The sequence below is a fragment of the Simochromis diagramma genome, unplaced genomic scaffold (genome assembly GCF_900408965.1).
Source record: "Simochromis diagramma unplaced genomic scaffold, fSimDia1.1 OVJJ01000361.1, whole genome shotgun sequence".
NCBI lineage: Eukaryota > Metazoa > Chordata > Actinopteri > Cichliformes > Cichlidae > Simochromis > Simochromis diagramma.
Window position 1 is genome coordinate 10,230,150 of NW_024386860.1, and position 24,090 is coordinate 10,254,239.

The window sequence follows — 24,090 nt, forward strand, 5'->3', positions numbered from 1 at the left end:
CGGGTGGGGTGAGGTGATGGGGGGAGTTTTGTGTTTGATGCAATGATTCAATGGCTCCTGGAATAATGCATATTCTTTTTGTTCACAGTGATGGGTTCGCAATTAAAGAATTTCATTTCCGTTTTCCTTCCGTTGAGTGGGAGAGAGGGCGGGGAGGGAGAGGTGGGGTGCTCAGGGATGTTTCCAGGTGGAGTTTGATCATTACACCTTCAGCAGAAGAGCAGCAGAGAGGGAAACCCAAACGCACACGATGACACTTATCCCTGCGTGTAAACCGGTCCCTCGCCCCTGTAGGGCCCCCGGTCCTGGACAGAGAGAATGGAAAGAAGAGGAGAGGGGAGCACAGGGGGGCAGTGGGGAAACGCATGGTTAAAAACACAAAGAACGCTACAACCACCGGTATAAATGAGGCGTCTATTTCTGTGACAGCCTGTATAAATTTTTAAACATATTACAGTTAATTAACAGAATTAATTCTGATACTCTGGCATAATTACTGTAAACAATGTGTTTTACATTAGGGAAATGGTGTTTCTTGAAATATGAACTACATTTCCTATTTTCAAAGTGGTAGGAAAAGGCGGCGGCGGCGGGGGGGGGGGGGGGGGGGTGTATTTGTTTTTGTGATGAAACAGCCGAGCTTTTGGTCTCATTTGATATCACTGTGTGCTTAGTAGGGAAATGGTAATCAGCATGTAGTACTGTGCAAAAGTTTTGATCCACCCCTCTGACCCCTACCTGGCCATTTTCAGGAGAATGTTTTTTTTTTTTTGTTGTTTTTTTTGTTAAGCCACCTGTGAGCACTGACCTCTGAGCCATTCAAGCACAACTAAAGCTGCCTAACTGTGTCTTTAGGCACTTTGTTAGTAGCAGCCTGTTGATAAAGCATAATGTGTTCCTCTTTATGTAGTTCAAAGTTTTAGACAACATAGATCGAAAGACATAAAATAGTATTTTTGCACTAACAAGGTGATTAACAAAGAGCTATTAAGTAAAATCTTGATATAGTGTGCAGTGCGTTCTTAAAAAATCTGAGGAAACTGGAAAAGTAGAGGACAAAAGGGCAAGTGACCGAACAGTAACTGAGAGCCACGTCCTCAAGAAATAGGAAAAATCCATCAAAGACTCGACATAGAAACTGAGAGAATGTTTGGTTGAAATATCTACACAGGAAGTGAGTTCAAAACACACTGTTAGCCAGTGGTGTTGGAGAGCTTGTGAAAGCTGATGGAATTACGAACACTGAAAAGTACCATCAGATTTTGAGCAAACATGTAATCCATCTTGAAAGTGTCTGATTTTCAGCGTGGCAATGATACCAAACACACTGGCAAAAGAGTAAAAGAATACCTGGATAGAAAACACACAATCGAGTACTATCAGTTGTGGACCTTGACATTCCTGAAGGGTCATTTTCACAGAGAATGGAATAAAAAGCAGCCAACATCCAAAGAAGAGCTTTGAATGTCCTTCAAGAAGCCTGGAGAACTGTTCTTTAAGACTACTTAAAGAAATGACAAAAAAAACTTGCTTAAGAGAATTCAGGCTGTGTTTAAAAGTAAAGGTGGTTTTACCAAATACTGACTTTCAAGGTTGTTATAATTTTACTCTAACAATGTAGTTCGTGCCTTATATACTGTATTCACATTTATATTTGCATGTTTCAGTAAATCACTGCACCTTATCAAAAGATAAGGGGTGGGTTAATTTTAAAAGAAAGTAACGCTATTAAACCAACATTTAATATATTCAAATGACACTGAAAAGCCAGAAATGTATGCACGTTTCGCCTGATTCTGACATGTCATAACATTCATAATGAAAGGGGCATTTGAAATGAAATTTAGCAATCATTAATATTACCAGTTTGACATATCCAAATAATCACCATGAGGTCTAAATTATTACATTTCTTAATTTAGCAACACAAATATACTCAGTGTCAAGTTACAACCCATGAAAAGCTTGCATGAAACATGTTCAGGGTTGACATATTAAATGTAAATAACATTCATCACGCTTCACTCCATTTAGCCTGTCAAACAGCGAAACAGTGCAACACTGCTGGCGCTGGAAACCCACACAACGTGTGACCCAAATAAATTATTCATTTTTACACCTGTGTGTTAAAAGCAAGGGGGAAAAAGGCTATTGTGAAACTTAAGAAAGTTAAAGTGGTTCATCTGAAGTTGCAAAGCCATTAAATGCTGGAGTGATAACCTAAAACTGGATTAATAGTACAGGGACAGGCTAAGCAGGAATTCTGTTGTTGGTCCTCCAGGGTGTGTTTTGATTTATAATTTAGTCAGATTCCATCCACAGGTATCACCTCAGTGCTGCTAGGCACATGTGTTGTTTATGATAAGGTGGGCCTGAGATGGGATGTGTAGTCCTATTTTAGAGATGGATCTATGGAGCTTACACGCTGAACCACTATAGATACAGCATAACCTTATTAAAAGAGGAACAGTCATGAATAAAAGTTAATGCAGCAGCTTATTCAATGTAACTCAGCATACCATCAAGAATATGGTACTTGCAGTAAGGCATTGCATAATGCTTGAATGGGCAACTGTAAGAACCCTTAATTAACCCACTCTTGTGCTTTTATGTAGTCTACTAGGTTTCAAAAATCTAACCTGGTGGCTTATAAAGTATCAGTGTGAAGTGAAACCTAGTACAGACTGCCAATGGTCTCAGTAATGGACTCATTGGTAGGGGGTAATTATGATAATATGCCAATTTTGATGTGATAGTGGTTGTTGATGTTAAAATGCTGCATGTGGCACCTTTAAATGCTGAAACAATCTGTATGAAAGCAGGGAAAGAAAGTCAGGGAAGGCAATGACAGTGAGGGACAGGGTATGAATAGAAATGCCACAAAGGTATCCGATTATGCTGCGATTTTCTGTGCCCGGTCCAGAACAGAAAGGAGTTTGTTGTGTTCTAATGATGGCAGGAGGAGATTAGGAAGGAAAAAGGAGGCAGAAGGACAGATGATGGAGAGATAGGCTGACAGAAGTGGCAGCGGTGGTGGAAAAAGAGAGCAGGAAGATATATGGGTCTGACGGAGGAGTGAGTCATTGAAGGGAGACTGGCCAAGATAATGGGCACAGGAATGAAAGAAGAAAGGGGATAGATGAAGGACTCACTTAAGATGGTAATGCTGAATGCACCAAAGGGGGGGTGGGGGGTGTCGGGAAATGGAAGGGTAGGAAATCGCTCATTGGGGACGGTTAATGTGAATTGGGCTCCGAGAGAAATGACAACTTCTTGGGTAACGGGACAGAGTCGAGCGACAGTCTGTGTGTGTGCGTGCAGACGGGAACGTGTACGGACGAGAGACGGAGAGTTTGAAGGAACTCGGGGAAGAGAGATGGTAATATACGCAAGCAAAGCTTTAATGGGGCGGAGAATAACGAAAATGGGAAGAGGGAGGCAGGAAAAGGCTGTGAAAATGCTGTGCTGTGTGCAGAGCGTAAACAGAGTGGGCGAAGAGGGAAAAACAGTATGTCATTGCATATAATTTTGTGGTAGTGGGTCATGCGTGTTTCAAGTCTTGCACGATGATTGATGTCAAACGTAAGTGTATTTTTGAAATCTCTTTGCATACATATACCCTGCTGTGTGCTGAAGCCCCTGCGTTTAGTTAGTCGTGTGTGATAACTTACTAAACAGCAGCATACTGGCGTTGGAAGCCCCCAGACGGTTTGAGGCAAAGCAGGTGTAGTTGCCAAAATGTTTCTCTGTCACATTGGTGAATAGCAACAGCGAGCGTGTCTTCTCATTTTTGATCCTTAGGGTGTTGTCACTCTCTACCGGCCTGGGTAGCCATCGTGCAGTAACGAAAGCAAAGGGAGAAAGTAGAAAGGAAAGACGAGAAAATTGGTGACAGAAAATAACATCACACTCGAGTCAGTGTGAACAAGAAACTTTTTGCTCAGAGAGACGAACGTGCAAAATAGCCCTCATCTCTATGTTCTGTCTCACCTTGTAGTCTCAGCCCATAAATAACTGATACCTCCTATTGGGGCCTATTATACTCTATTAACAACTCTCTCTGGCTAGCAAAGCCTTGTCTAAGTACTTCTGTGTCGTGCTTCGCCTGATGCCAAATCACCCTGACTCCTCTACGCTCTCTGGGACCTTTTACAAACTTGGAGGGGCAGTTTATGTGTCTGTAATATAGAGGAAATATGTTGCCAACAAGCTAATATTTCTCCGGAGATGGCAATATATACATGATTATCTCAGATATATACTAATGCCAGAGGTTAGGTACATCAGCAGCAGCCAAAACCACATCTACAGTAAATGACTGAAAAATGAATTCTCTGTCTGAAAATGTTCAATTTGAATTCTCTTATGAGAATGAAGACACAAAATTACCCAAATTTTATGAATAATGTTTCCTTATTCTGGGGGTTTTAAAACAAAAATGCAAAAGAAGATGAATACATTATTGAGTTTTAAATGGCTAAATCTGTTTTCTTTCTCCCCCCTCTTCTCTAACCTGCTGCGCACTGGATGGATTTTAATAATCCTCAAGTCACATTTTAATTATTGCATTTTTTTTTTTGTTACTGTTTATCGACAGATGGTTAAAAAAAAAACAGTGGTTTGGCTGTGGCTTATAATTACTCCCTCTAACCAGACAAACTGTTACTTTTGTGGCGCTGCACTGAGTTGTCAACCAATCAAATCAATGCCACAAAACAAAAACACGAGTTAATGACACCTGCAAGTTGTTTGCTTAACATAACCCCTTGGGGAAAAGCATTTTCTATAAAGCTTCAACTCATGTATATATAAAAAAAGGATATTTTAAATGTGGATCATAGATCGTATGTAAAAGATGGAGATGAGCAACCATGAGTTTACCCACTCGTGTGTGGGTTTAGGTTGTGAAACAGGACATGACTAAATCTGCATGAGAGCTGAAGTTCCCCTCAGGCATTTGCAGCCAACGCTAGCGATGTCTTTCTAGCTTGATAAGCAGGGCGCACCTGTAATTCACTGTGATATTAAATGGAATGCTGATTTGGCGAGCAAATATCAGGCTTCAAACAGGTACACCTGCCTCAACCAGCGTATACGTGGTCTTCGCCCAGTCTGCCTATTCTGTGTAAGTAGAACAGTACCAAATGTTATAACTGAAAGATTCAGGAGGCTTCATAGCAGACAAATTGGCACCTAAATTGACAGTGTTCTCACCTATGATCATCCCTGTACCACTCAAAGGAGGCTGGCGGGACTGCCATGGCTTCACAGCGCAAGATGGCTGTCTTCCCCAAATGGGCTGGCATGTTTTTCATGTCTGTGATCATGGGAGGGTCTGGTAGAGAAGGATAGGAGAAAACACAAACAGAGAGACTGGAATGAATAATGTGTATACATTTAGCTTCACTTCAACCAAAAAGGCAGGTCTAGCCACAAGGTTAAAAAGCACCTGCAGAGAACAAATTTAAAATGTATACATAATAAAGCATCTAAATCATTAACATATATTATTAATACATCACTGTGGACATGGAGTTCATTTTGTGCAGCGCACAGGTGGGATACTTACAGTTGACTGTGACTATGACCTTACGCTGGTCTGGAGGGGCCACACCATTGTTGGTAATACATTCGTAGTCCTGCGCCTGCTGCCTTGTGATCTCTGTGATCTCCAGGAACTCCCCCTCACGCAACGTCCCATCTATTAGGTAGAAGTCAAAGGTCACTAAAAATCATATGCAAGGTGATGCAGGCAACTGATTTAAGCTTTTTTAGCTGAGGCTAATGTCATTTAAGAGGCCAAGATGCACATATTAGATGACAACATATAATGCATTATTCAAGAACATTTACAAGAAGTGAAGTTGGGCTGACCTTGGTTACTACTTAAGTTGTGGTTAACACATTCGCCCTACATGTGAAAGACTCACAGTTTGAGACCAAGATGAGACACAAAAACAGCCTCAGGGGGTCAAAACCAAGCGCTCGGCCCGAGCTTGGATAAATGGGAGGTCTGTATCAGGAAGGGCACCTGGTGTGAAATCTGACCCCATGGCAAATAAAGGAACAGCTGAATGTCCATTCTTTTATTATCAATACTCAAATGGCAACTTCCTCATGTATTTATTGTTTATCGCAATTTAGAAATATTAATTTGGATTATAGAAAAACCTCAAATAGTTAACAGTGCAACAATACAGTGCATGATGATACTTATTATGAGCATTAAGGTGTGTATAATTACGAAAAAAATATTATAATTCAATTTTTATCTCCTGGCCCAAATGCTCATTTTTTCAGTTGATGTTTTTGCACATGCAAAGTAAGTAAACACAATGTGACAGCAGTGACTCTTTTACTACTTTTATAGTGTCGGGGGAAATTGTAAGCTTTGCTTTCTAAGTGTTGGACACACTGGGAGGGGGGGGGGGACTGCTCATTCACCACATTACGTGGCGAGCAAGAATATTTGGCGGTTATTTGATGTTGACAAACTCCCAGGTGAACAAAAAAACAAATTAGTCAGTCTCACACTTTCAGTCTTTTTCCTTGGGCGACAAAACAGCCACAGAATCTCTTCAGAGAGGAGAGTCGAGGGGACAGGCTACAAGTTATTGCTCCTTCATGTGAGGGAATGGATGCTGTGGGTGTTATTGGTTCGACAGTGGAAAAGAGAGCGAGGGAGAAAGAGTGCAAGGAGAAGAAGAATGATAGCGAATGTGCACCCCCTCCTCCTGTAAGCACAGCAGCCAGCTGTCTCGCAGCCTCCGAAACCATTAGGCCTTTTTTTTTGCCTTTACCCCATTAAAGAAGTCAGACTGTGGAACACGACATAATATATAATCTCACCACTAACAAGGAAATCCAGCTCTTAAATTGCAGCACACTTTCCCCTTTCAAAGCCCCCACCCAGTTCCCAAAACACACAAACCAAGCCACTGTCAATCAGCAGACCTTTACTTCCCTTAACAAACACACAAACAGCTCCTGAGTACGTTTGAGAGGAACACCAACGCAAACACGCACACATAAAAAAGACGCTAAACGCCACGATTATTCCTGTCAGAGATTAGCGTGGCGGTTCTAATTGAAGATTATACTGGAGGATTATTAGTGCGGCTACTGAGCTGGAGACGATTATTTGCAGCTGCTGCAGCAGAGGCTGAGCAGCGAGCGACAACCGCCGTGATGGCTGCTTGTGCCACCCGGGTGAGCCGTGGTTGATGGGGTGGGGTGGGTGAGATGTTATTCACTCATTCGATTAGTCTAATAAATATTGCTCTCTTGTGACATCTCTGTCAAGCAGGCAGAGCACCCAGCTTTGCAAGGAGGAGGGAGCCGTGGCAGCGTAGAGGGAAGAAGGAGAAGAGATAGAATCAGACAACTAACACTGGAGAAATTACACACGAGGCTGTTACAGGTGACGAAAGAAATCAAAAGGACAAAGCAAAGAATAAAAAAACCCGAGAGCAATCGAGTTATAAATTGAGAATTACAGACACAGAGTGTGGTAATGTGACAGCGATACCGTGTAAGAGACTGAAAGAGATACACAGATGTACAGATAAAGAAAAAAGGAGAGAAATGGCAACATAACGAGAGAAACAGTGACAGATGTCAGGTTGGTTATTTGATATTAGGTTTTTTTCATGGACTTTTCATCCATAGCATCTATGTATGATGTAATATCGCAAAGCAGTCCTTGCACTCCCCCTTTATTCCCCTCCCTCTCCATCCCCTGAGATCTCTGGACCTGCATTGCACACCTCTCTCCACTTTGGTGGGAGATCATATCTGAGCGGAGCCGGCCCTTGGCACTCCCACAATGGTCTGTAAAATACAGCTCCATGAACCACTTATGGCTTTTGAAGGAGCCTGACTCCTGACCACCAGAGATAGTTGGATTGCACCTTGGAAGAGACAGGGTTTGTGAATAAGAGGGGGGAAAAGGATCAAGAGTTCTGGCCCGCAACAGTGAAACCGTGCTCTATTTCACCGGCAGCACTTTGAGCTTGACTAGACTACCAGGGCACTTGATTTCTCGGCTCCTCTTATCCATTTCCATTACAAAAACTACAGTCAAGGCAGAGTGGTCTGATGTGAGGTTAAAACAGAGATGGGTGGGCAGTCTAACAAATGATAAAACCAGTCATTCTGGTAGCGTACAGCAGCTGTAATGTGTGTCAATTGATCTAAATGATACAGTAGAATTTCAAGGCCAGTGCACCCCAGTGCTTTACACGTGTATGACTAAAATTCCTCAAGAACACTTCAAATTGTTTTTCCCATGTTTTTTCCTGCACTTCGGATCTGCGAAATGTTGCTTGATCAGCACTGGACTTAAATTTCAAGCTCCTTTTTGATCGTGGGATGTAAAAACAAAGGACAACCTATTAACATTTGCTACATTTCAAAGTTCCTAGGTCTTTTGGGGGACTCATTAAATATTTGGAAGCATTTTTTTTAAAGTTTTACTGTGTTTAGAATGAACAAATGTGCTCATAGCTGGGAAAGTATTATGATTTGAGGAAATAGATTAACAGATTGTTAAATCAAGATATAACGCAGTCCAAGTCTTGCACGTTAACACAAATCCATAAACATTTGTTTATGAAAGCACAGTGTTCGACATATATGCTTAGTGGAAACACTTCACAGTTGAAAAAATAAAGGTGCTTCTGGGAACACTGTTTGACCACCTGTTGACTGGAAGCCATCAGACTTCTTTCCTCCTTTCCAGTTACCTAATTTCCCCACCCACCTGCACACATGCTCCTTATTCCCAAATTACATGTGCATGATAAATTGTACTCAGTATTCAGTGTTCTTGCCAACATACACAGGTCATCTGACAGTCATCTATCATCTAGTCATCTATCCTTTATTGTACCCATATAGTGTTTAAGCCTGTCGCCCATTTGGATTTGTTTCCCTCTGCTTACCGCCTTCCTGTTGCCAGCCTTCGAACTGAATTGGAGCCAAACAAACCATATTTTAATTATGACGGCACTGCTGTTGAGTTTAGCATCCCAGCCCATAGAACACCTACCAGAAATATCAAAGCCCAATCTACTGCCATCAACTGTAACTAACCTATTTATATATTCTATAAGCATACGCAACAATTATACTTATCATCCTGTCCGAGAGTTTTAGTTGGCACCAAAAGAATATCACCTTCCTTCCACAGCCATAAGCATCTATTCTAAGACTGTGTTACTGCAGGATTTAATGGATGGTACGTCAAATGATAAGCCTGGGCTGTGCTGGTGTATTTAACTGGATAAGACAAAATGCCTGTATACCTCTGTGTGGGTCAACTGATGGATGCCAGAGAGAGTGAATGGGTGCAAAAGATTGTATCTGTGCTTCTGGTGAAGATGAAGGAGACGGCGGCTGCAAATAACAGCGCCGAGCGGTATTACTATCTGTATGTGAATAAGGAGTCTGGTAGCTGCAGACGGGACGCAAAGGGGTCAAAGACTTTTAGCATATCCCCCTCATCCCCCTCACCTTTCGGGTGGTTCTCCTCCTCCTATTCTACCACGTCTTGGTGTACTGCATACGCATTTTCTGCTCAACTTTCAACTCCTCTTCTCACCGCCCCTCCCTGCAGTTTCTCTATGCAGTCTCTGAGTAATGGGGACAGATGGCCGGCAGCTTCTTGCTGTTTCTTTGGGCTCGACCCCCCTCCTTTCTCTACCACCCCTGGTCCTCTGCAACTGATGGCTTGGTTGCAGAGACTCCTACGGAATAGCAATGTGGGCCCTATCTCTTTCTCTGCAAGCAGAGGGGTTATAGGGGGGTGGGGAAGCAGTTTGAGTTGGTGGGGTGGTTAGAGAGGGAGGATTATTGCTGAGAGAGGAGAAATGCTGTAGACTTTCAAGAGAGGACAACTGCACAGAGTTTGTGATGTGAGGTTGTGTGCGTGTTTGCTGCAGGTGTGCATTCATGCATGCTTTCCTTTTCTCCTCTATATTTTGTGTGTCTGTGGGTGTGTGTGATCACTCCTGGGTTTGTCCCTCCCTGAGGTACTGTAGTGTACTGTGTAGGTTCATAAGCACTAACTGTACAGCGAAGGACATACTGTTCACAGCATGATAACCCAGTCACAAACAGAAAGAGAGAAGGAACAGGCCTCTGAGTAAGCCCAAAGCTGTCTGTAAGTGCAGCACTACAGTAGGTTGTGCATTTATCGGCAGTATAATTACATCGTGTTCAGTAGTTGTTCACACTGACCTATTTATTACTGCTGCTTGCTACTGCATTTGATCTGTGTTGCTACAGCTGTAGTCAGGCTACAAGTTAGCCAATTCTGTTGTGTGAAAAAAAAAGTCTGCAAAAAAGTGCTGAAACCAACAATAAAAAATGAAAAACTGTAAAATAATGATCCTTATTGCTTCGTAGCTTCCTATTATATTCATCTGTCAGTTGCAAAGGATATTATGAAACTTTCTAGCACACATGCTGATATTATAAACAAGAAAGTTCAATTCTGATAATTCACCCACTGTCACAGAGCTCTTAAGCTTCCAGTTTATCCCACAACACAGAAACAGCAAGAAAATAAATTAACATCCCAACCTTTTCTCTGAAAACAAACAGCTGAAACTCTGAGTCATAGCACAGTGGTATATTCAGTACATAGCAATTTTCTTTATGTGTCAAACAGATGAGACAGAAACTACAAATTGCAATTTTGGCAAAAAAGTAAAAGACCAAAAAATGAACTCTTCAATCTCTAGAGACCAGATAAAGGTTATTTGCTTGACTTTGGACATCGGCGATGACGAAAACAAGAGCTAACATGGAATAATGCTGCGCTGATGAGATCAAATGGACTGACTGACTTCATCTATCAAGATGCGCTTCCTGACCACCCTGAACAAGCTCCAATTCCTCACACCAGAAGAGGTTTAAAATAGCTGATTTGGTGCCAAAAGTGGCTGTTGGCATCACGATGCTGGTTGACAAGGTGGATGAAGACAGATGCTGATGATTACGGGCGGCGCGGTGGGGATAATTACGTATAATGTGTGGTTATTTGGGACAAAACATTGGGACATGGGGAAATGCGGGAGTATGAATTTAAGATGGGGACAAACTAAACAGCTGGGTTTAAGAATGATGACACAGAAGCCAGGGATAAAGACGTGAACATGAGCTGAATGCTGATAAGCTTATAGGCTGGGAGAAAAAAAAAGGCTTTAACAGGCGAATGAGTGTCAGGGATGAATGTAAAGGCAGGGAGATAAAGGTGAAGCTGTGAACATTAGATCTCTGTATGTTAAGGCAAGCAAGCACGAAGGGGTAGCTTACATTTCTGTTCTTTCCAGGTGACAGTGGGCTCAGGCCGGCCGACTGCCAGACAATAGAGGTTTACGTTCTCTCCCTCGTTCACTGACACATTTTTTGAGATGTTGACGATTCTGGCTGGCACTGAAAAACAGGATCGCACCATTAAAATATGACCTCGAAATACATTATTGATAAGGTACAGCTTTACATCCTATTAAGGTGTTTAACATATGATGCAAATCTCTGCAGCTTAGACAGACACACAATCTGCTGATTAATGATCTATGCTTGAGTGTTTACTGAACTGTGCAACAATATTCTTCCTTCATTCCATTGCAGCAATCCTAAATTCCTGCAAATGGATATTACCATTTCCCTCTCTTGACACTGACTCTAGTTTTGTCTTGAAAAAGAAAGGGCACTTGCAAAAGTGGTATTGGAGGAATTTTTACTTCTACTGTTTCAGTGAGTATGACCACCCCTGAAAACCATTTTGGCCCTAACTCAAAGTGTTGGGGATGCTGTGCATGTAGTTAGTTTGATAACGAGGTGGCCCTTGAATTTAAATAGCCCATTATCATTGTTTTTAATGAGCCTGGCTCTGAGATTGCTTTTTTGTGAGACATCTACCGAAGATACTTTTCTCTATCTTGCTGGAGCTGAATACTTGCAGCAATAAAGTACAGATTGGAGTGGTGGTAAAGCTGCTCCTGCTTGATACACTGACTTGAGGGTGTAATTATTTTGTGTGTTATCAAGCAAGGGTGGGAAATGTGGGCGACTTGGAATTGAGCATTTAATTGGGTATATATGGTCATCTGTGCCAAGCTTTGGACCCTGCAGACAAGAGTGTTACTTGGCTGCAGTGTGATGTGAAATCTCCAGCAAAGCAGATGACATTGTCTCTGCCACCTGTGAGCTTTGAGCCAGACCTCGTGTTTTTATCCCTGTAATTTTTAACCTAATATATCCTATTAAAAGTTTTTGATCTCAATCTGCCGGTGATGTATGGCTACATTTTGCACTCCGTAGCCCCAAAATATGCATACAATCTGACACATGCAGGGGGAAAAGGCCTTAGATTCATCCTCCAGGCAGTCCTGCATCGATACATCATGTCACTAAGGATCAGTCACACACTCACTCACTTAGCTGCTGACTTGATGACTGAGCTCCAGTCGAGGTCCAGTACTGTCAGTTATTTAGTCAGGCACTTGGACAGCCTCCTGTGTACCTCATCTACTCAACATACAGGCTCATCCATCTGATCTGCCTAACTTTCTGTTTATAAAGACAAGTAATCTTAATAGCCCATATGAAAATAACAAATGGGCTCATCTGTCACTGCACTAGTCTTCCGTCACTGTAGCCACACACACATACACAGGCCAGCTGAGCTTTGAAGACACGAGTAATTTCACATTCATATAAATATAAATACCTTAAACACCAAGACATCATAAACATTAATGACTAAGTTGTCTATCATAGATTTTAGGTATACATTCAATCATGATTTTACAGAAAACTAATGCTGACACTCACTGCCATAGAAACCATCTTAATTGCTTCCATGGAAGTCAGACTTCAATCACACCCTCCTGACAGCACTATGTTTGGATGAATAGCAAAAAGCCTAATTAAACTTTTTAATCAGATCCAGGGCAGTTTACAGTACCATGGGTGTAATATATACTTTTTTGCGGCATCACTGGCAATCAAATCTGCACTCTGGATATATTAGAGAAATTATCCAAGAGTACCGGATGCAATAAACAGCCACTTATAATAGATTCCTGTTCTGACTGAACGCAGCTGCTGACCTTGAACAATGAGGTAGACATGAACGATGCGCGGCTTGTTATTGGCCTGGAAGGTGCAGGTGTAGGGCCCCTCGTCGGTTACTTGCACCTTGTCAATATGAATGGAGAAGTCGCTGTTGTTGCTATTGACCAGCGTCACACGCCTATCCAGAGACCACTTATCTGTCCCCGTGAAAAGGATATTAGAGCGGTTCAGCCAGGCCTTGTGGGTCACCTCCTCGTCAATACGGCATCTGCGGGGAAAACAGGAAGTAATTAACAAGTGTAATATAAACAGTATATCTTCTGCTTCTCTCGGCTGCTCTCTTTAGGGGTCACCGCAGCGAATCATCTCCATCTCACCCTACCCCTAGCATCCTCGTCCATCACACCAGCCGTCCACACGTCCTCCTTCAAAACATCCACGAACTTTCTCTGTGGTCGTGCTCTTTTTTCCTGTCTGGCAGCTCTATATTCAGGATTGTTTGCCCCATCCACTATCTCTTCCCTGCACATGTCCAAACCATCTCAGCCTTGCTTCTGCGATGCTTTGTTTCCAAACTGCTCAACCTAAGCTGTCCTTTTGATGTACCCATTTCTAACCCTGTCCATCCTGGTCACGCTTAACAAAAAATTTTAACATCTTCAGCTCTGCCACCTCCAGCTTGGCCTCCTGTCTTTTTGTAAGTGGCACCGTCTCCAAACCATACATCATAGCAGGCCTGACTACCAGCTTGTAAACCTCACCTTTCGCTTTTGCCGCTATCCTTCTGTCAGAAATCACCAAGACATTTGTCTCCACCCACTTCACCTTGCCTGCACTCTCTTCTTCACCTCTCTTGTCCACTGTCACTTGCCTTGGATGGCTGATCCCACATATTTAAACCTGCTGAAATATTTCATTGGTGTAGGTGAAAGCTGGTAAATTTACAAATAACACACACACACACACACACACACATATATCTATCTATATCTATCTATATAAAACACATGCTCATTTCAAGCTCCACATGTTTAATCCTGGACTATAACAGATCCTTACTTATCTGCTCTGGCTGCTGCCCTTCACTTCATCCTTGTAAACAGAGTTGTTTTAGCTCATGTTCTCCTCCCTTTAGACCCATTTCTTCTGACTGGCTGCCCCTTGCAAACGGTTCAAATAGGAGATGGGTGGGACTTATGTGCTCAAAGAGTTATGCCCCTGATGACCATATTAGGCATATCCTCTCTTTTAGTACAGTGTTAAGCATCGACGAGCCACCAGAGCAGCCTGCACATTACAGCTGAATGTGTGCTTCAGTCTTTGAGTTTTAGTAAAAGAAACAACAGTCTCTTAAAATAGTACCTCTTCTGGTGTTTTCATAATGATAGTGAGCGCTGATTGTTCAATTAGGTGGAAAGACTGTGACTGCCAAGGCTATAGCCTATGAGTCACCTCATTATCATACTCATCAATCCATTCAGTAACCGTAGGCTATGTAACTGTATTTGTTATGTCTCCCCATTCAATACCATAGGCTTCTTTTACTTGTACTTTTATTGGATTTGTCTGTAAACTCTTTGACATTTAATGGTATAATAAATAAAACAGCTTGTTAGCAACACATTACTACAAAAAGCAGTTGTAAATTATTAGTTACAGTTTAGTTACATTGTTTTTCTCTGGAAGAAAACTTTAAATACAGTCTAAAACACACACTCTTTAAGTCTTGATGTAAGCCTGTTGGCATGTTTGAGTAAAAGTGGCTGAAAGTCTGAGGCATGGTGCAGAAGAGGTGTAAGGTGCCAAAGGTGAGACTTTAATTCCTGGCTTGGCCACTAGATGTCCTTACCCAGCTTCAACTGTTGTCTTTATGTTTAACTGACTTGATCTAGATAAATTTTAACTAAAGTAAATCTTAGATCACTTGCCAGGCCAGCAATAGTAGCACCATAATAGAAGAAACCCCATAAAACAGGTAAACCTGAAAGCTATTAACCAATGCCCTAGAAGACATGTGCGAATGTTCGTGTTCGTAGCAGGTAGAGGAATAAAGGAAGAGAAATAATTAAGATTAAATTATGCTTAGTTTTCTGTTTGTGCATTGTGTGCTTGAATTGAGAAAGAATACATCATAAAAATTCATTATCTGTGTACAAACGCTCTATTAATCTATTTTTAAAATTAATCACTTCTGCACTGATGATGTTGCTAGAGGACTGCAAGCCCAGAGGAAATGAGCACCATAATAGCATCAAATGCGCCTCATCTTAATGGCCCGCATCAAAGCCAACAAAACAGCATTGTCTCAAGCATAACACAAGTATTTGTGCCACTTGGGCACAAGTGATTTTACATTAAAATGTAGTTTATTTATAAAGCTCTTTAGTCTTTTGTATGACAGATATTTGCTGACCGGCACAGACTAAACTTGCACACACATTTCAGTAAGAAACATGCCTTCACAGCCCCACTGTCGAAGTTTTTAAACCCTCTAATTAACATTGGGACCATTCGGTTACTTTGAAACCTTGGTTCTCTGATTGAGAGGCTATTTCGCCACTTCCTTACATATTCCATATGTACAGGGAATTACCTCGGCCCCCAGGCCATGGCTAGTTGATACTTCTTTAAGACACTCCGGCTAGGCCAGCCACGACCCACAGCTTACGTATAAAACAGCTCTGCAGACATGAAACCAGTAAAGGTATAATCGGAATGTGTCTCCAAGCAGCCTGAGGCTGGACAGTCTCTCCTTCAGAGAACCAACATTACAAAATAACCAAACGTTCTTTATCATGTCAAGACTATCTCTCAACTTCGTTATTCCCCATGTACGGGGTAACTCTCTAAGATACCCTGTGAAGTGACAGTGCAACCCACACCCAATCACCGGGTGTTGCATGTTATCTGTTAGAATAAGCCAAAGCTCTTGAGCCACCCCTCATTTGTTTATAGTTTTTAAGACAATGGGAAACGTGAAAATATAAATGGAAATACAGTATACTGTATAATGAACTTCTAATGAGCTTGAAAGCCAATATTTGGTATGACCACCTTTATCCTTTATCACATCCTGAAGTCTCTTAGGCAAGCTTTCAAGTAAGTTCTTTAACTAGTCTTCAGGAATAGTTCACCAGGCTTCTCGAAGGACTTTCCAAAACTCTTCTTTGGCTGTTGGCTGTCTTTTGCTCTGCACTGTGTCAAAATGATCCCATACTGCTTGAAATGAAATATAATGTTAAGGTCCGGGCTCTTGGGATGAATGATAGTGTTCCATTGTGTGTGTTTTTTATCCAGGTATTCACTCCACTGGTTGTGTTCATGATTATTATCATCCTCAAAAATGGAGGTGCTCCCAATTAAACGCCTTCCAATGGTATTGCATGGTTGATCAAAATCTGATGGCATTTTTCTGAGTTTATAATTCCATCAATTTTGACATGATACCCAACACCACTGACTGAAATGTAGCCCCACACTATGACTGAGCATCCACTGTGATGGCTTTCAACATTCATCGCTGTATCTCTCTCCTGACCTCCTCTGTACATATTAACAGTAACTTGAACCCAAAAATTTCCAATCTGGATTTATCACTGCGTCAAACCTGTTGCCACTTATTTTCAGTCCAGTTCTTGAGTAATTTGGCACACCTCAGATGTTTCTCTCTCAGCCTTTTCCCCTTGTTTCCATTCCTTAAGAATGGCTTTTTGGCAGCCACCTTTCCACCGAGACCATTTTTGATGAGGCTTCAGTGAACAGTAGATGGATCAACCACTTGCCAAATGCATCTCTCAGGTCCTGTGTCAGGTCTTTGCTGAATTTGTTCTAATTTCTTAAGGACATGACTTTCAGATACTGGTTATCTGCTGCACATAGTATTTTAGGCCTGCCACTTTTGTCCTCTACTCGTCCAGTTTCCTTAATTTTTTAAAGACACACTGCACACTAGGCTGAGATATGTCATATTGTTTGGCTAATAGCTCTGTGAGAATCACTTTGTTGGTGCAAAAAAACTATTTTACGCCTGTCAAACTCTGCTTTCTGTGGCATTTTTCATAGTTTCAACTAAGAAATGAGAACAAATTATGTGTTTTTGCAACAGGCTGCTAGTAACAAAGTGCCTCAAAATTGGTTCTACGTTGTTCTGTGAAGACACAATACTGGTTTATCCCTTGAGGTAGGTTCTTCTTCTACAGATAACTGATTCATAGGTCATTAACTGACTTAACAAATAAATATACGATAAATATATAAATACATTAAAAACAAACAAACAATAAAACCTTTCTTTGAAAATGTTCAAGTACAAGGACTGTAAACAAGTAGCCAGTGTCTAAAGAAAAACTTTAAAAGACCTTGTATGAAGGAAATGGGGGGGGGGGGGGGGGGGGTGTCAAAACAATCCTATACACATTACTTTACTTATTTATAGAACCATTAAAGTTAAATTTCCTGAAAAGAATGGAGTTTCCAGCGTTTTAATTTAAATTTTTTAGAGAGACATTTTCAAGTTAATGAAAATTGACAGAATGTACTTGGCTTCAGAATAATAGCTTTGATCTTTGTGGAAGGCCAGTCCTCTTTTAAAGGAAAAGGGAACTTGAGAATTTGCTCAGAGCTGTTGGAGATATGTAGGTTTAAAGGTGATGGAAGTAATGTTGACTTGAATTTTTTTTTGGGGGGGCACTATTTTTCTAGCACTGCTGAGTGTACTGCCAAGCCAGGTCACATCTATGCAAGGAGAAAAAAAAGCAAGTTGGCTGTTTGTTTTTTTTTGCTTGGTTGGGAGCAGGGAAAAGCTGTGATTTCTGATTTATCACTCACAGCTAGGTAGTTGTGGTTGGATGCAGTGACGGTCCACCAACCGAGCAGGACTGGACTTCATTACTGTTACATCGAAGTTAAAAGAAAATATGACTGCAGAAGGACTGGGTGACTCCAGTGACATTTGACAGGTATTAGTCAGTTAGCTACAATAAACAGAGATGGAAGATATGGCACAGGATAGGATGCCTAATTGAAGTTATGTGACAGAGGATTGGCAATTATACCAGTGTGACAGGTGGTGGGAAGGCAAACATGTTTTTCATGTAATCAGTCGGTGCAGGTGTAGGATCAAGAGTTACCTCAAAGTAACGCTTTCGCCTTCCAGCACTGTAATGTTGTCCGGCAGGTGCCCGAATTCTGCTCCGTGGACGCTGGACCCTGCCAAGAAAAATGAGAGAAGAGTGCAATCAGCATCCAATAAAAACACCAGACACTCCGCTAGTGTTCATCTATCTCAGGTAAGATACTTAAAGATCGACCACCTCACAAAATCATTCAGGCCAGAGATGTGTCCTGCATCCTGCTTGCTCTGAAGGGAAAGTAATAAATATACTAAACAAAAGAGTCACAATGTCTGCACTGACCCCCATACTTGAATAATGATTTGGTTTTACCCTGCATTCTGGTGGGCTGCTCGTTCATTGAACAGCACTGATAATGAGCAAAGGGAAGAGGATTCACGCGGAGCTGCCGGAGCGTGAAATGAAGGGACAGCAACGGTAACAGAAGGGATGCTCATCCTGCCTACCAATACACACACACACACACACACCCACACAGAAAACAGGCACATGCTTGCAATAGCACAAACATATATTACAAACTGACACAAGAACAGACACAAATCCTGAGAGCACCTGAGTGCTTACCTGAGTGTCTGACATGCTCAGGTACGAAGAAAAAAAAGTAAACAGTTTGAAGTCATTTCGCAAACTTTTTTGGACCGCACTCAAAGACCTTATATGCTGGCAGTGATATTGCCTACTGAGGCAAGCCGCTCCCCAGTAAGACGCCTGGCTCTGTCCATCTAAACTCTGCCAAAACACAGCATGACACTAGATATCGCGGCTTGTGTCCTCCCTCCATCTCTGACAATCTTTTCTTCCCACTGCCTGAAAGATGACCTCAATATAGGCTTTTGCTGCTGTCTAGCCTTGAGGTTTAATAAATGGTGACTTTATGAAATGAACCTGCTGCACTGAGTTGCTAAGAAGAACCTCACGGTTTGTTAGGCAGCCACACAAATTCCACGACATGTTAAGCATGCCGTATAAGAATTTTCGAACAGATGAGACCCAAAATGAATGGCAGTGCACCACTAAATAAATGGGAAATGGGAGTTTTAAATTAAAGGAGGGTCTTTGTGAAATCATGTTTTGATTACAAAGAATAATGATAAAGGCTTCTGAATTATAACGCACATTTTGGACCGCTAATCAAAAGGTTTTCAAACTGCAGCGCAGACAGTTGTGCTAACTGCACTACAGACTAATTTACCATCTCTTAAATAAAGACTAATTGTGCCTGTTCTCTTTGGACTTTTTGTAAATATAAGTGTGGAATAACTTCTGTGGCTGCACAATGGCAAATATAGGCTATAATCACGAATGGGTGTTCATTAAGTCATGCGTTGGCTACATGCATGTGAACCAGTGCATATACGGCTCATTTTGCGTATAAGCAATCAGAGTGTCTAGGTTTAGGTTGCTCCTCGATGTGAATGTGTATATTTGTCTGCTGACACACCGACAGGGAACAAGAAAGGAGGATAAACTAATGACGTCTCAGAATAAAACTGGCCCTGAAAATCTCCCACTAAAAGCTGTAATCGCATTAATGGGTGCTGCTGCTACGCTATCTAGGCTGGCCAAGGATCCCAGAACTAGCTTCATCTCTCCCTTCCTCTCAGAACAGCTTAAAGGAGGGGCGTAGCGCATTAGCCATCATGTCCAGTGTTTAAAAGCTGTCTGTGGTTTTTACTCTGGAGTAATATTGCATACCGTTGCAGTGCTTATGCTTTCCATCTAAGACTTAGATGGTCCTCAGCTCAATCCCTCAGCTGTTCCCTTTCAAGTGCTCTATACTCTCTACCCACTAGACTATATTTAGGTTAATTCAATTCTGTTGTGTGACATGTCATGAATATGCTACCCCACAGACACAATTACAGACGCACATGCAGAGAAAAGGTGCACTCTATCAAATAATGTAAGCACAGAGACACGCATGCAGCACACACATGCACCCACATCGATTGAATAAAAGATGTGTGCATACGCTGAATGCTCCACACATCATTGCGAAGGTTACAAACCAGCAGGGAGCTATTCCCATTTCCCTACTCAATTCCCATTTTCACAGCTCGATTGGCACCTTGCATTCTAAAACCTGTATCACCCTGCCTGCGCTCCTAAGCGCCGCAAAACATGATAACCAGGTCAACACATTCACCACACACTTCCTCTCCCACAGTGAATCACAGTACAAATCACAGACGAGCAAGTCTGTGAGTACACCCACACGCTCTTCTATGGACCAAACCCATCGAGATAAAGGAGGCCACCGTGACAACAAAAATAGAAAAGATTCCCTTCGCATTCCCTGAGGAAAATACAAATGTGACTTCATGTAGGCACACGGGAGTCAAAAAAATGACACAGAGGAACACACCTACACAAACATTTAGCATAATATCTACCTGACTCAAGCACACGCTCACCACTGTATAACCCTTTTTGACCCCTGTCACTTCGAATGCATCAATGCAACGGGACCAGCATTTGTATTTGAGAAAGCACTTCTGTCCTGAGACAAAGGTGCCCTCGGAGCAGTGCGGGGACCATACACTTTCCTGAAAAGCATTCTGTAAAAAGCAGTCATAATATTATGAGCCTGACAGGTGGACGACTCCGTGTTGATAAAAATACAGACGGCAAAGCATACAAACCATGTCCACAGGGATGGGCTACATGCCCAAAATTACATGGTGCTTTGTAAGGAAAGGTGAAGAAAAGAGGTTTAAACAATGATGTCAACATGCAGCTATCTATCTATCTATCTATCTATCTATCTATCTATCTATCTATCTATCTATCTATCTATACATATGTGTGTGTGTGTGTAATAGGGCTGCCACGATTAGTCGACTAGTCACTATTATGTCATCGTTGATGACTAATTTAATAGCTGACAAGATCCTGAAGGACACAGGAATAAGCAGTAGGATTTAAGAGTGTAATAACAGACTGAAACAGAAGATGGCAGCAATGCATCTACAAGGATGCCCGCTGCCGTTAAATGCCAAAGAAGAAGAAGGAGCTCGGTATCGTAGCTGTGTCCAAATTCAGGGGCTGCATCCTTCGCATTTATAGGCTGATTACGTGACAGTGACGCGAGGAAGGCTGTCCAAATTCGAAGACTCCAACAAATGCGTCCTCCTTTTCCGCAGATTTGAAGGATGGGTCGGGTGTATCCTTCGTGGCCCAACCTATCCCAGGATTCATAGCGTGGCCCAGCCAATTCCAATTTCCAACAATTGCGACAGCTACTTAGTTTTAATATTACTCTTATTGCTCTTTCTGGGTCACAAAATAAACTTTTAAGATATTTTCAGGCGAGAATGTAGCTGTGTAAACTTCAAATATCTGCTCAGTTTATCAGGACCATCACAAAAGTGCACCGACGTTTTTGGAGACGAGCTGACTGGAAGATTAAGGCTCACTAGAGCCGGTGAGAACACCGGACTCCTAGCAAATCATTTTCAGAACCCCCGCGGTCCTTTGCTATTCAGGTTAAACATGATATATAGGTCACTTCGATAACTTAAAAATGTTATTGTTTGGCTTTTTTCAGATTAAAGTTATAGTTTTCACATGTGCACATGGATGCATGATCTGATTAGTTGACTTATCGCAAAAATAATCGGTGACACTGACAAAATAATTGTTTCTGGCAGCCCTAATTTGTAAATAGAAATATATGTGCTTTGGGTTCACTGTACTCCTTTTTTGAAATGACTGTCCAAGTCATCCAGTCATGAACACAAACATGCATTACCTGATCTGAATTTGTGTCCTACACGCAGCAGTACATGTGTCTAAACTACCTGATAAAACAATGTTTTCTGATGGAAATTAGTCAGTACCTGCTTCTGACGAAGGAACAAAAAGAGTGGCTCCGCAGTGTGAACTGGGAGTGTTGAGTGTAAAACAAAATGTAAACATCATCTTACTGAATGACAGCATGTGTCTCCCACCATGGTGTTTACTCCTTTCAGGCTATTAATTCAAATGTCGTTGGTCAAACACAACAGGCGCGGCCAAACAAAACAATAATGAGGCCTGTGTGGAAACACTATTGTGCTGTTTCATGGCCAAAACAGAATCTTCAGATGTCACTTTTCTCTGTTGCATTCAGCTTTATTGATCCCTAACTCAAATCCTCCATTTTCTCTTCTCCCTCCTGGGGCCCTCAGCATATAGGATGATAAACTGCACCCACCTGGATGATTCAGAAATCTTGACACCCAGCTAAGGAATGTGCTTGCCAACGGGGAATCTTGAGCGATCAGCTACCTAGCTTACCTAACATACACACGCACACACACATATTTTATCTTCACTTTGTTTTACTACACTGAAACAAGGATGGGGAAAAACATTGATGAGAATGAATAATAAAGAACAGAGCCAGCCCTGGTGTTGGTGTAGCTACCGGTATTTTGAATTTCCCTGCTCGCTGCTGTCAACGCCAGATACAGTCTTGTCATGCCTACTGGTATCTCTCGTCCTTGCTACGACCTGCTTAGCGCACAAATGGAACCTCCTTCCTCCAGAATCATACATGCACATGGATAGACACAAATGCATCCTTGAATCCTGTCCAGATGACCCCCTTAAGCCTTTGTCTGCACATAGCATTGAGCCTCAAGTCTGGATTTGACATTTTAAGAGAATAAAATTGTACGGGGATGCCTAGGGGATTACACAATACTACTGCATTGCTACTCAATTCTGTTTTTCTACACCCTGCAGAAGCAGAAACCTCTTTTGCTCATCTGTGGATAACACTTTATCTGTTGCTGCCCATAATGTAGACTTGGTCATAATTCCCTCCACTTGTGGTCCAGTGTTTTTGTCTCTGTGCTCCCCTACATTGTGCCTTTTTGTCTGTAAAAGCATTGCAAGGCTGCTTGCTCAGTACCCACGAGACATCTATTATGTGATTTGTATTCTCTTGACTTTTACATGCGCCTGTTTGTAATTGCACTTGCTACTGGCAGACACTTATGAGTATAGCCCTATTGAGCTGTACAACTTTAGCCTGCAAAGTCCTTGAAAGGCTGTCTTTGTACTGTTCATCTATTTCGCATTGCCCTTGACGATCAAATAAACACAGAGAGGAGGGAAAGCTACTTCTGAAAGCATGATTGGCGTCAAGACGGATAACAGCAGAGGCTATAATGAAACCCATAACAATAATCCATTTTAAAGGGGGCTGCTGTGGTTTTGAAATTGAAAAGAGAAGGAGAGAGGTATAGCACAAGGTGGAAGGGGAAAGCTGAAGATTGATAACTGGGGCGAGGTGAAAGAAAGTTACTGAGAAAGAGAAAAAGCTGTAGTGGAATACAGAATTACAGCATGTACTGACAGTAACTACATCAAGAGAAGCAGATATAGCAGTTTTGTAGCAGTAGTTTTGCGTGATAATACCAGTATTGGCCTTAGTAGTAACCATAAAAGCGGGAACAATAGGGAAATATTAATATGAAAGGGGAGAAAAGTGCAAGGACATAGTCAGAAATGCTGGGGCAGAGAGCAAAGCAAAGGAAAAACACACCCGCATAATTAACACCGGCATGCTGCAGCCAATTAAATATTTACAGAGGCACTTCCCTTCGACACCTTGATGATGAAGAGAGGCAGCCCAAGGATTATCAGATGCAGGGAACTGCAGGCAAGAGACAAGGGGTTGGGGATGGGGGGATTAAACATTAACCAGCACCGATATCCCTTTCTCTACCTCGTCTGATCCCATTAACTCTGGACAGCCCGAATCCAACCTCATGTCCACCTCTTTGGAGCTCCCCAACCACTAACCCCTTTCCTACCCACTTCCTCCTTGTCCTCTTCTCCTTCACTTCACTGCTCATTCAAACCGTCTACACCCTATCAA

The 24,090-nt window shown here is 42.0% G+C and overlaps 1 protein-coding gene across 1 annotated transcript in view; it reads right to left on the minus strand.

Moving 5' to 3' along the window:
• The window catches only part of iglon5 (IgLON family member 5), a 103,201-nt gene continuing 79,111 nt past the window's right edge, over nt 1-24,090 (minus strand). Inside the window, exons 2-8 of the mRNA XM_040030435.1 lie at nt 18,216-18,294; nt 13,122-13,354; nt 11,320-11,439; nt 5,570-5,701; nt 5,215-5,335; nt 3,672-3,823; nt 1-305 (exon numbers count right to left, since the gene is read on the minus strand). Of these exons, the coding sequence (XP_039886369.1) occupies nt 202-305; nt 3,672-3,823; nt 5,215-5,335; nt 5,570-5,701; nt 11,320-11,439; nt 13,122-13,354; nt 18,216-18,294 (941 nt within the window). The 3' untranslated portion in view covers nt 1-201. The remainder of the gene's footprint in view (nt 306-3,671; nt 3,824-5,214; nt 5,336-5,569; nt 5,702-11,319; nt 11,440-13,121; nt 13,355-18,215; nt 18,295-24,090) is intronic.